At 39.0% G+C, this 13,633-nt stretch overlaps 1 protein-coding gene across 1 annotated transcript in view; it reads left to right on the forward strand.

The window, feature by feature from the left end:
* LOC149002464 (P-loop containing nucleoside triphosphate hydrolases superfamily protein) overlaps positions 1-12,660 on the forward strand; it is a 47,226-nt gene extending 34,566 nt beyond the window's left edge. Inside the window, exons 4-5 of the mRNA XM_089137005.1 lie at positions 11,399-11,748; positions 12,291-12,660. Coding sequence (XP_088993131.1) covers positions 11,399-11,737 — 339 coding nt within the window. The 3' untranslated portion in view covers positions 11,738-11,748; positions 12,291-12,660. The remainder of the gene's footprint in view (positions 1-11,398; positions 11,749-12,290) is intronic.
* The last annotated feature ends 973 nt before the right edge of the window (positions 12,661-13,633 follow it).

Here is a 13,633-nt window from a genome sequence, read left to right on the forward strand (position 1 = left end):
TACAAAAGGCCCAGGCTTTCAGAGATATGTCTACCTATTTGATTCAATTGAGGCTGCTACTACCCTACTTTTTGTGCAAATCGAAGTTTGATCCGCACTATACCGATGTCCTGGGATTCCTCTTGATTCTTGCGAAGATATGCCCATAATTCGGATTGCAAGACCTAAGTATTGTCTTCCATTTTTTGTGCTATAAGTTCTGCCCAGAGTCGTATGCTAGTACCCATGTTTCATTGAATTTCTCTCGTTCCGAAAATTCTGCTGCTACGGCTTTGCTTTACTACTACTACTTCCATTGATTTTATTTCAAAATCAAGTTTAGCCTTCTCTTTATCTAACACTTCTACAAAGACCTAGAGGACTACTTTTCCTTCATATCGAGATATGTTGAGTTTCAAATCTAGCGGAAGTTTGCTGCTATGGTCCGACGGTACGCAAGATGTCTATTTTCTTCAAGACCGACTACACCACAGGACCTCTTGGATGTTTTCTTACTAACTATGAATTTAATCCAATTTTCATTTACAATGGCTGTTGTGTATTTTTGGTAAACATATTTAATATTATCTACTACTGCAACAATTGTTATTGCACTTCTTCTAAGGTATTCTCTGCCTTGTTGGTGTGATTCTACTTGGTTTCTAAGTATTATCGTCGGTGCCACTATTGAATATTATAGTGGATTGCTGAAGTGACTACCGCACTCCGAGATTCCAAGCTGGTTTAGTAATTTTCTCTGATCTAATTTGCTCTTGCCTATTTGAGGGTTAGTGGTTGTCTATAAGAATTTTTTCCCTTGGTGAGCAAGACTTTGTCCGTGTGAGATGATTTCATCGTTGCTTGATCAGCTTTATTGGTGAATAATACTCTACTTTGTGGTTGCTATTTTTCCTTCTCGGGTTTTTTGTGTTCATACTTTAAGATGCTTGTAACCGGTTATCATTAATTGTCCACATGTAATGCTACATGTGAGGGGGAGAATGGTACCTTATTCTATGGCTCTAAGATATGCTAATGGATATAATTTGTGAAGATCTTTGTCCTCAACTTATGGCATTCTACAACAATATCATTACCTACCTTTACCTATATTGTACTTTACCTAACTACTTGGTTCGTAGTAACCCATACTACCTCACCTACTTAGTCCGTAGTAGCCTATACTGTCTTTTACCTTACTTACTTGGTCCGATAATCCATCCTCTTTTTACTTTACCTATATGGTCCGAACCCATACTGCTTTTTACCTACCTACTTGGTCCATAGTAGCCCATACTACTTTACCTACTTGATCCACAAACCTATCCTGTCTTTTACCTATCTACTTGGTTCCACAATAGTCAATATTGCTTTTACCTACCCATACTTTACCTATTACTTGCCTTCTCCGAAGCATTTGTATGAACATTGGAGTTGCAATTTTGAAGATTTAGTGTGGATGTTTCCCCTACTATCGGCATTATGTGGATAATGTGTTTTGCCTGCCATGCTTTACCTACTACTTGTCTTCTTGCGAAGCATTTATATGGACTTTGGAGTTACAATTTTGAAGATTTAGTGTGGATGTTTCTCCCTATTACTAGCATTAGGGGATAATGTCTTTGATCCTACTATACTTATGGACTTTGTTCGTCTTCAACATTGTTGATTGTTCTCATTATTGGATGGTACTTTTCAACATGAAGAATTGAATTTTTTTAAAGTTGATGTTGATTATTTTCCGGGTGAAGTTTTTTTCAGGTGTTTATCGACGTCTTCTATTGCTACACGATTCAAGATTGGTGCTACCTTTCAAGTTTATTCTTATCATTTTGATGGTCTTTTGAAACTAGAGTTATCCAACTTGATTTAGGGCGATTTATAGGTCTTGGATCTAAGTAACAAGTTTGTGGAGATTTTCCATATTTTGTAACCGACTTTCGAATATGAAAAGGAGCTGGACTGCATGCTCCGTCTACCCAAATGAAAAAAAGTGAATAGCTGCTTTGGACTCATGGCTGTTCAATAGAGTTAGGGGATGAGGGTGATGGGGTAAGGGCACCGGGAGTTGGAGAGTGAGGCGATGCAGGTGATTGGCTCCACTGGGATGGTGGTGGGTTTTAAGGGTTATGAGTAGTGGGAGGGTGAGAGTGATGGGGGAGGAAGATGATAGAAAAATATTTAAAGGGTAAAATTGGTACTAGAAAATACTTCAATAAGGAAGGGTAAAAATGGTATTTTGGCTCTTTATCTAATGAATGACATCATCACGTAACAGCAATACTTAACCGTTAGGGGTATTTGTAATTGATTTCTTTTCAAGGGTAGTAGATGTAATTGATTGTAAACCCGGGGGTCTATATGTAATTTGCTGAAATAGAATTGCACTGTACTAAAATTCTGAATGTAACTAGACCTAGCTGGGTCAAATTGGACTGCCTAAAAAGACAAAAATGCCCCTGCATTCAAACCAACCTATGCTGCTGACATGGGAGGAGCTACATTAGGGCCAAAATGGCCCAATTTTTGAAATTTCCCTTTCGCTTTTCTAATTTTTTGAAATTTCCCCTATATTATTTCCATGTATGAAGCATCACACTTCCCCCCCCGGTGTCCCCCCCCCCCTCCCCTCCCCTTCCCTTCCCCTTTCCCCCCTTTTTTTGGCCTCCCCCCCCCTCCGGTCCCCGGGCCCCCCCCTCTGCTGCCTCTCTTCCCCCCCTCCTTTTGTGCTTCCCCCTTCCCCCTATCTTTTTTTTCCTTTCCTCTTTTCTGTGTTCTTGTGTGTTCTCCTTGCCGTCTTTGCTTCGTGTTATTCTTCTCTCCCTCTTGTCCTTTCCCGTTCCCCTCTAACTTCATCAATTTCCATCTCTTGGGACGGTGTTTTCCCTTGGCCCTGCTGGGTGTTTTTTGTTTTGCTGTGGGGTTCTATTTTTCTTCTTCACCCTCACCGGGTGTGGGGTGCTACACCGAACTAGGTCTACTTTAATTCTTGCACTTTTAACCTTCCTATTATAGATCTTACGTCCTTTATATTTTTTTGGGGTTTGGTATCTCCATTCTCGAAGCTGTTGAAATTGATAAAATAACTGTGTTTTGTGCAAGCAGTCTGGGCTTCTTGGGAAGGCCCGCCTTGACTCTTCAAGTTCACGGTCCTATTCAATTCCAGCGCATTAATCAGCCTCCAAGTAAGTACAAACCACTACAACCACTCCCTAACCCCTCCCCCTCTGCCTACCTACCAGCCCTCGTCCCTCGTGGCGTGGCGCCCCCTCTGAGAACTCCTAGATCCCCATTCCATCCCTTCTCTTTTCTCCCTATAGGATTTGCCCCTTCCCCTATCCCTACTTTTTGTTCCTTCATAGCCCTTCCTCCATTAGGTTTTAAAATTCTGCAATTCATCTTCAACCTTTATAAACCCTAAACCCTATTTAGAACTCCTATATCTCTCCAACCCCAACTCCAATCACCTTCCCCTTTTAGGATTTAGCTTCCCCACCCCTTCTTCTACATTGGATCCCAATCTCCAATCAAGTCCAAGAATCCCGACTCTCCAAACCTCTCCTGAACCACCTAGGAGTGAAGTAAACCTGTTAGACATAATGTGAAATTATAAATAACTACAACAGCTCCTTCCCAAGCCCAACCAAAACTCAATACCAGTATTCCCTATGCCCTAACCTATAAAACCTATCTTGGAACTAGACAGCAGCAGCAGCACGGTGCTTTGGTATCATCCCTCCCAAGCTTTTAAACCCCAGAAAACTGAACCTAAACCTACCGTTAGACCTGAAACTTAATTTACAGCAAGAGTACAAGTCTCAGAGCCCATACCCTTTGGTCCTAAGCCTGACTGAACCCTTCTAGGGTACTGTTTAGCTGATTGAAACCCTATTCCCCCAAGAAAACTCCTATGAGACTGCTGGTTCACTGAGGAGGATCTTGGGCGAACCTAATTCTAGGGCTACATCAATACAAGGGAAACCATAGAGTTTTGGTTTACGTCAGGACTAACTTTAAGATACTTCATTTGGGTTTGAAATTTTCAAACCTGAAATGTAGACTTGCTTCCCATGTGAAGAGTTTTGACAACTTGTTATCCTTGGAGACTTTCTTGATTGCTTGCTCATTAAGAGCTTTGTAGGTCCCATCACAAGCTTTTCAAAGCTCTTCCAGTAAGTTTTTTGTATGTGTGATAAGGTTATCAAGGGTTCCTGAATCTGATCTTTGTTTTGTTCTTAATATTCAGAAGTCAAATTAAGGGCTATCAACCTTTTACGCCTAAAGAGACAAGATGGAGGGTTTTACGCTGTTGTAGTGCTGAAATTCTGCTAGAAGATTAATCCACCTCGTGCTCATACCTCATTCACGTGAAAGCTCAAGTTTAATATTTTGGTGCATTGCATGTACATCATACCCACCTCAAGAATTAAGATTCCTTTTTTTTTCTCCCTCGTTTATACTAAGACTCCATATCTGTCCTTCTTTTGGTTGCTTTTGGCTCTTTCGACTTGGGAGGTTTTCACAACTCTTCAACCTTATACTTCCTGCAACTACATCTGGTGAGAGGTAGCGGAATAAAAATGAGCTTAATCATTCTGATTGAAACATATTGGGCTTTTTATTTTTATTGTTTTATCTACCTTGTGTGAGCAATCTTGAAAATATATCTGGAGTTTTTAAAGACAATATAAAGTTGTTTGAGTAAGCTTGTGGAAGGAGGCAAGAAAGGAAGAAAACATGGAAGAAGAGTTTCAGTGGCATCCTGTGCACTTCTATAACATTGTGATCTTGGAACAAGGGCTGTAAGCATTCTCCTCCTAGTAATTATTTAAGCTGAATCCTTGTTATTTTGTGACTAGTCATAGGGGATTAATTGTGGAATACCTATACTAGATTGTGCTTGATTTTAGGGTCCTGACTATAAACCAAAGACATTTATAGTTCGTAGGGTGTTCAATATGGTAGTGGGTAATATCTCTATATTGACATAATTTTCAGTTATATGCTGGGAAATTTTGGTGTGGGTGCCCTAACTGTAGGTGCAGTAACGTCATGTATTGAGAAACCACAAAGCCCTTAGTTGGTTGCTTCATTGATGTGGTGATGTAGCCTCACTGGGATGAGGACCGAAACCCAAGGATCCTTGATGCATAACACGCAGTTAGGGTTCACAAAACCTTGTGGCTAGGGGGATTACAGGCTGTTTAGGATTTTTAGGGTTTATAGGAGGGGTGTACTAGGTTCGGCTAGGGTTTATGGGCTTCCAGTTGTTGAAACACAAATCTGAACCTTGCCAGTTTTGGTTTCAGATTCAAGTTCCAGAGTTCTAGGTTCTTGGAAAGTTAGGGTATTAATTTCTAGGATTTCTAGGGGTGACTAGGGCGCTACTTGGAGTCAAGTGCTAGGGGGAGTGAGATGGTGGCAGACCTTAGGGAAGGGAATTCAATGGTGGGGTTAGGAAGAATTTAGGGTTTTGGGGAGGGTCGAATGGTGTAGGGGGAATTGGGCTAGGTGTGATGCAGGGAAGAGAGGAGGGAAGGCTAGGGTTGATGGCTTACCAGTTTTAGGGGCTGTGGTGGCTGAATGAATGAAAGAGAAACAACCAACCAAGCTGCCGCAGGAATTCCTGCACATGAAAACCCTAGAATCCTGCTTGATCCCTTGATATCTGCTGTAACTCTCTACAATAATTTTATTCATTTAAAACTTATTTGTTACAAGCATTAGGCTGTCTTTATTAGACAACGCCTAACAGCACTCAACTTTGAAATATAATTTAAAAAGCACTTCTGTATTAAATAGAACTTCTATTTAAAATAGGACTTCTACTTATCTTCTTCTAGGCTGACTCAATTAACAAATCAAAATAGAAGAGAAAATTACATATAGACCCCCTAGATTGCAGTCAATTGCATCTATTACCCTTGAAAAAAAAATTCAATTACAAAGACAGCCCCTGAAAGTTAACACTGTTAAACTTGAAATTGAAAGGACCATAATACCATTACTTATCTTAATATTAATTACGATAACCTAATTACCCTTACTAACCTACTTAGATTGTCTTTAATGATCAAATGGCCCACATCCAAGTTCTCACCCAGATCATACCCACATTGCATAAGAAGAAATAGTCGAGTGAGGAACTGATTAGATGAAAGTTTGATATAATTTGGTTGGGATGAAGATTATATGAAATGTAGTTTCAAAAATCAACTTGAAGTTTTAATAGAAGATCAAAGGGGGTGCAATAAGGAACTGATTTATTTGGTCTCCAGTTTGTTGCTTGCTCTGCACTCTGAGATTATCGATGCCTTTCGCAGTCTCCCTTCTCTAGTTTCTCTCCCCCTTCCTTCCCTCTTATTTAGTACACTATTGCAATCGATCACTACGATAGAGAGGGGTTTGTGAATTGTGATGAACTTGAGGTTTCCATCCAATCTGAGCTCTTTAAATGAAAGCGGTAGATGAATGTAAAAAGTAACAGAGAGGGGTATGTGGTTCCTAAATCATGAGCCTAATATTTCATTCCTAATCAGATAAAACAACAATTTAGCCTATCATTTTAAGCAGCAATGCCTTAAGGGGGTCTCCCCCTTCTTTAATCTAGAATCTTAGTGACAAACCTTTTTTTTGGGTGTCATTGACGGCAATAATTGTTGAAGTTTGGGCTGTTACTGTTCACGTGAACAGTAGTAACATGAACAGTGTTATGCCATTATTCCTTGTTTCCTTTGTAGATATGCTACTCTACTTTCTATTTCTAATGTAGAAATCTTGCTACACAAGTTTTGGGAGTTTCTAGAAAGCATAGTTTTTATTTTCTGTTTGTTACTAATTTCAGAACTTTCCTTTTTCAGTACTTCCTATTTTGGACAGATTTTAGGAGTTAGAAGATTAGAAAATTCTATCAATAAGTTGTACTTTTTATTTATGTTTTTAGAGGGCAAGATGGCTTGCTTCTCAAGTTGTAATCTAGACTATTTATATCTATAAATAAGAGGCTGCGATTCTAGGTTACCCTAGAATCGCAGGCTTATGTGATTCCTATCAATTCTTCTTCTTTCTTCTTCTCAGTTCTTTTGTTGTTGCACTGTTTTGGTTTATTAAAGTTTATTTTCTAACATGGCATCAGAGCAAGTTAAATCAGCCTAGGGACTGTTTTCTCTCTCTTGGCTGCCCAGTTTTTTTTCTTCTTCTTTTTTCCTTTTTCTTATCTAGGTCAGCCCCAACCTTCTGCAGTAATTGTGAATGGCTGTCATTCTTTGACTTTTGAAGCACCAAGTATCTAACACCAAGTATCTATGTATTAATACTACAAAAGGCCCAGGCTTTCTAGAGATATGTCTACCTATTTGATTCAATTGAGGCTGCTACTACCCTACTTTTTGTGCAAATCTGAAGTTTGATCCGCACTATACTGATGTCCTGGGATTCCTCTTGATTCTTGCGAAGATATGCCCATAATTCGGATTGCAAGACCTAAGTATTGTCTTCCATTTTTTGTGCTATAAGTTCTGCTGCAAGTCGTATGCTAGTACCCATGTTTCATTGAATTTCTCTGTTCCGAAAAATTCTGCTGCTACTGGCTTTGCTTTACTACTACTACTTCCATTGTTTATTTCAAAATCAAGTTTAGCCTTCTCTTTATCTAACACTTCTACAAAGGCCTAGAGGACTACTTTTCCTTCATATTGAGATCTGTTAGAGTTTCAAATCTAGCGGAAGTTTGCTGCTATGGTCCGAGGTACAGTGCAAGATGTCTATTTTCTTCTGAAGATCAGACTACACTGGCGAGGACCTCTTGGATGTTTTTTTACTAACTATGAATTTAATCCAATTTTCATTTACAATGGCTGTTGTGTATTTTTGGTAAACATATTTGATATTATCTACTACTGCAACAATTGTTATTGCACTTCTTCTAAGGTATTCTCTGCCTTGTTGGTGTGATTCTACTTGGTTTCTAAGTATTATCGTCGGTGCCACTATTGAATATTATAGTGGATTGCTGAAGTGACTACTGCAATTCTGAGATTCCAAGCTGGTTTAGTAATTTTCTCTTGATCTAATTTGCTCTTGCCTATTTGAGGGTTAGTGGTTGTCTATAAGGAATTTTTTTCCCCTTGGTGAGCAAGACTTTGTCTTGTGAGATGATTTACTGTTGCTTGATCAGCTTTATTGGTGAATAATACTCTACTTTGTGGTTGCTATTTTTCCTTCTGGGGTTTGTTTGTGTTCATACTTTAAGATGCTTGTAACTGGTTATCATTAATTGTCCACGTGTAATGCTACATGTGAGGGGGAGAATGGTACCTTATTCTATGTCTGCTTAAGATATGCTAATGGATATAATTTGTGAAGATCTTTGTCCTCAACTTATGGCATTCTACAACAATATCATTACCTACCTTTACCTATATTGTACTTTACCTAACTACTTGGTTCGTAGTAACCCATACTACCTCACCTACTTAGTCTGTAGTAGCCTATACTGTCTTTTACCTTACTTACTTGGTCCGCAGTAATCCATCCTGTCTTTTACTTTGCCTATATGGTCTGCAGTAACCCATACTGTTTTTTACCTACCTACTTGGTCCATAGTAGCCCATACTACTTTACCTACTTGATCCACAGTAACCTATACTGTCTTTTACCTATCTACTTGGTTCCACAATAGTCAATATTGCTTTTTACCTACCCATACTTTACCTATTACTTGCCTTCTTGCGAAGCATTTGTATGGACATTGGAGTTGCAATTTTGAAGATTTAGTGTGGATGTTTCCCCCTACTATCGGCATTATGTGGATAATGTGTTTTGCCTGCCCATACTTTACCTACTACTTGTCTTCGTGCGAAGCATTTATATGGACTTTGGAGTTACAATTTTGAAGATTTAGTGTGGATGTTTCTCCCTATTACTAGCATTAGGGGATAATGTCTTTGATCCTATTATACTTATGGACTTTGTTCGTCTTCAACATTGTTGATTGTTCTCATTATTGGATGGTACTTTTCAACATGAAGAATTGAATTTTTTTTTAAAGTTGGTGTTGATTATTTTCTGGGTGAAGTTTTTTTCAGTGTTTATCGACGTCTTCTATTGCTACACGATTCAAGATTGGTGCTACCTTTCAAGTTTATTCTTATCATTTTGATGGTCTTTTGAAACTAGAGTTATCCAACTTGATTTAGGGCGATTTATAGGTCTTGGATCTAAGTAACAAGTTTGTGGAGATTTTCCATATTTTGTAACTGACTTTCAGAATATGAAAAAGCTGGATCTTGCATTAGCTCCGTCTACCCAAATGAAAAAAAAGTGAATAGCTGCGTTTGGACTCATGGCTGTTCAATAGAGTTAGGGGGATGAGGGTGATGGGGTAAGGGCACCGGGAGTTGGAGAGTGAGGCAGATGCAGGTGGATTGGCTCACTGGGATGGTGGTGGGTTTTAAGGGTTATAGAGTAGTGGGAGGGTGAGAGTGATGGGGGAGGAAGATGATAGAAAAATATTTAAAAGGGTAAAATTGGTACTAGAAAAATACTTCAATAAGGAAGGGTAAAAATGGTATTTTGGCTCTTTATCTAATGAATGACATCATCACGTAACAGCAATACTTAACCGTTAGGGGGTATTTGTAATTGATTTCTTTTCAAGGGTAGTAGATGTAATTGATTGTAAAACCCAGGGGGTCTATATGTAATTTGCTGAAAATAGAATTGCACTGTTACTAAAATTCTGAATGTAACTAGACCTAGCTGGGTCAAATTGGACTGCCTAAAAAGACAAAAATGCCCCTGCATTCAAACCAACCTATGCTGCTGACATGGGAGGAGCTACATTAGGGCCAAAATGGCCCAATTTTTGAAATTTCCCTTTCGCTTTTCTAATTTTTTGAAATTTCCCCTATATTATTTCCATGTATGAAGCATTAACACTTCCCCCCCCCCCCCCCCCCATTTTTTTAATTTCCCCCATTCCGTTCCTAAAATTTTGAAATTTCCACTCTATCCCGCTTTCCATGTGTGAAATGTCTACTTTGGCCCCAGATTGGAGAAAATTTTTAACGATGAAGATAATGGTTAGAAAATTCATTGTGTTCTATGTGAAATATCAGTACTTGTCTCCTCTTGATGTTAAATCCTGGCTCACACTTGGCTGCCAGGCAGCAAGCCTAGGCCTTATTTCAGGCCTTGGGGCCTTTCTTGGGGTGGGCGTGGGGTCTTACATCATGTAGATAGATTCCTGAACCGCATATTTCTTCTATCCATATATGCATTTGAAGTATCTGGGCTGCAGGATGGTTGTACACACCTGCTAGACCCTTTGAGTTTGGCTGGGGTGGGCGCACAACTATTGTTATTCAGTTTCATCAATGGCTGCCAGTATTGATTGGAAGAAATTTATAGAACTTCAGTGTGTGCTCTCAGTGATGGCCATTAAATAAAAGTTTAGATCTTGGGATCTATAGGTAATATGAAGGTGGAAGATGAAGACTTGGATCTGATATGGAGGTTAGCTCTTATGGTGTTGGAGATGAAAATGGATGAGTGATGGAGATGAATCGATAGATGTAGAACCGGAGTTCTACCAGCCACTAGTTTACCAGTCATAGGAATCTCAACTTGGATATTACCGAGTCCCACAACTACCAGTCACACAAGCAAGTGGTTTTCATACTCCGTATGTTGTAATAGCAACCCATGCATTTCAGCGTATATGCTGAAAGGGGGGAAAAGAGAAGGGAAGGCTGTTGTTGCCTCTTGGTTACATAAAGAAGTCTTAAATGCAGTCTAGAACTCCAAACAAGAATATTGATTCTCCCATGCATAGAAACTGAAACCTTAATATGTTGAACTCCATCCCTAGTTCATAAAGAAAATCACAATCCAAAAAAATTAACTTACTCTTGGAATTCTAAAAGATACTACCAATATCAAAAGTCTTCTCCAGTACCATTGTAGGGTTGCTCAATTGTTAATAACCAACACATCTTAGCAAAGAGGTCGTGGGTTAAAGCTCGTTGATGGTATATGTAATATATCCCCATCTATATATAAAAAGCACCCTTGTACCCCCCCCCCCCCAAAAAAAAAAAAAAAAAAAAAAAAAAAAAAAAAAAAGAAAGAAAAAGAAATAAACTTGAGAAACTAGATCCTTGCTAGGCCATCGATATAGATCAAATATGAAGAAAATGAAGTTGAAAGTTATGTGAATGGTGTCATGGGCCCTTAATTTTCCTGACCCCATATGGTCGGTTTAATTACAGTCCTTCAAAACTCTGTTCAAGGTTTGAAGGGCGACACATGACACAGTAACTCCAGATATATTTCCTCTGGTGCTGTTGTCTTTATCAAAAAAAGATTTTGCATTGTCATTTTGGATGGTAGCTTGATATTTTTGTTCTAAATTTCCCAGATTCGCGATTTCATGTCCAGGGGGTTTGACATTGTACTGAGGGTGGACATACAAGGGGCTGCCACTCTGAGATCCATTCTTGGGAAGTCTGCTATCTTCATTTTCCTTGTTGCTGAAAGTGAATCTGCTCTTGTGAAGCGGCTTATTGGTCGTAAAACAGAGACCACTGAGGCACTTCTTGTGAGAATTGCTACGGCTCGTGAGGAGGTGAAACATATCGAGGACTTTGACTATGTGGTTGTGAATGCAGAAGGAAAGCTTGAGAATGCAGTTAGGCTGGTTGAGTCTATAATTGATGCAGAGAAGGCTAAAGTCCAGCAACGCACTGCTGTTATCTAGTTCGTTCAGTGGTGAGCTCATCTTTAGACCTGTGCATACCCATGTTAATGTTGAAATTATTTTTGCAGTTTGATACACTTAATGTGAGAATTGACAAAAGCAATTAGTAGTTCCTATTTATGTGTTGGCAGAGATGAGCCATGGCGGTAATCTATCACCATTCATATCGTCCACCATATTTATCCTGGACTTCAATTGAAGACTTTGGAAAAGGGGGGGGGGGGGAGAGAAGAACCTACTTAGAGGAAGGTCTTTTTAAATTTTTCATGCCTTCTCTTTTTCCCTGTATTGGTCTGATTTCCTGTTTCTTGTCATTTCTCAGGATATGTTTAGGCTTAGCAGTCATTTTCTCCCTTCTGAGACAAACTAAATACCTCCTGTCTAGCATAGTTGTTTGTTTGAAACACAGAAGCTGTAGTGTACTATACTGCATAATGTTAAGGAAGAAAAAAACAGAAGGCTGGATTGATGAGTATTACGCAGTTGTATCATTTTCTTGTTCTTACTAGAAGCATAATGACGAGACTGATGTTTGATCTGGTTATGTTGACAGGTTATTGGTGTCTCTGACAGGAGCTCTGACCATCTTTACCCTCGATGTAAGGGAGATGACTAATCATTCTGGTTACTGATTTGAGTGGTCAATAGATCATCATTCAAAGAAGTCATACTGTGATAAACTAGAACAAGTAATTTTACATGTTTTACATTTGCACATGATCAGTCATTTTGTAGGTTGATAACATTCATTTTAGATTGCCCACCGATTTTCATCTGTTGTTATGGGCCAATTATGCTTTTGTTCAGAAAAGGATTTGTGGAGACTCTTTTAATGACCATACTGATTTTGATTTGAAGTTTTGAGAATTGAGAATGTCTTATGATCAGAAATAAGAAGCAAGGGGTTAAAGGAGAAACAGAGCCATTAGGAGGAGATGAGATAGAGATAGGGGGAAATATCTATCTTCATTGCCTTCTTAGGGTTCAATCCTTCACTTTATACAAGTCTGTCAAGATTGTTAGACCCAGGGATTGGTGAATATTTATTGGCAATCATTGATAAACTAACTAGGGTATGACAAATGTCCCTCCTGCCCTTTAACAAGTATATTCTTTCAGATAAGCAGGGATCCTCCCCATCTGCTGAGACCTTGGAGGTTCTGCTCCCTTGCAACATAGGCTTCAGCTTGTCCCTCCTTGGTGGCACCTTCCTTGTCCACAGGTTTCGTATCATAATATAAGCTAGCAGGCATAAAGATTGTCTAGCTGTTGTTTCTTTGTGCTTATTTCAGGAAAGAGGCGCATGGTGGTTGATGCAAATGGAATTTTTCACAGGCCAGTTCCTACACCCCGCCAATATTCTTCGACTTCAAACACTCCCTTATCAATGAAGAGAAGAAGAAAAAGGGGAGGAAAGAGAGAAAATAAAAGAAAGGAGGGGAGGGTATAATGAAATCTGTTGGGCTGAAAACTTCATAATGTTCTACAAATTGATCTTTTTTTTCAACCCAAAAAAAGAAAAGAAAGGAAAACGGATCTTTTACTCAGCCATGGCAGTGCAGTATAAAATCTATTTGACAAACATGTCCTGTTAAGAAGGCAATTCCGGATAATGATAATTTGACAATAAATAAATCGGGCAGAGTCCAATAATTTTTTTTCTTCCAAATCTTGTATTCAACATTTGCAGTAGTACAGTGTATAACATGGGTGTAGTTGTCTGTTTGATTTTATTCATCCAAAAAATAAGAGGGTATAGCTATATCAAATATGTTTTTGCTTGTTCCAGAGTGAAATTCCATCTCAGATGGTTTCCATATGATGGATGATATGAGACCTAAGTACTGGAAGTAGCTGTTCCACGTAAAATAGGAGAATGAGCGTGATGAAGTGTGA

This window comes from Hakea prostrata, chromosome 10, assembly GCF_041222555.1.
Source record: "Hakea prostrata isolate BN-2017 chromosome 10, UWA_Hpros_2, whole genome shotgun sequence".
In the NCBI taxonomy this organism is placed as follows: domain Eukaryota; kingdom Viridiplantae; phylum Streptophyta; class Magnoliopsida; order Proteales; family Proteaceae; genus Hakea; species Hakea prostrata.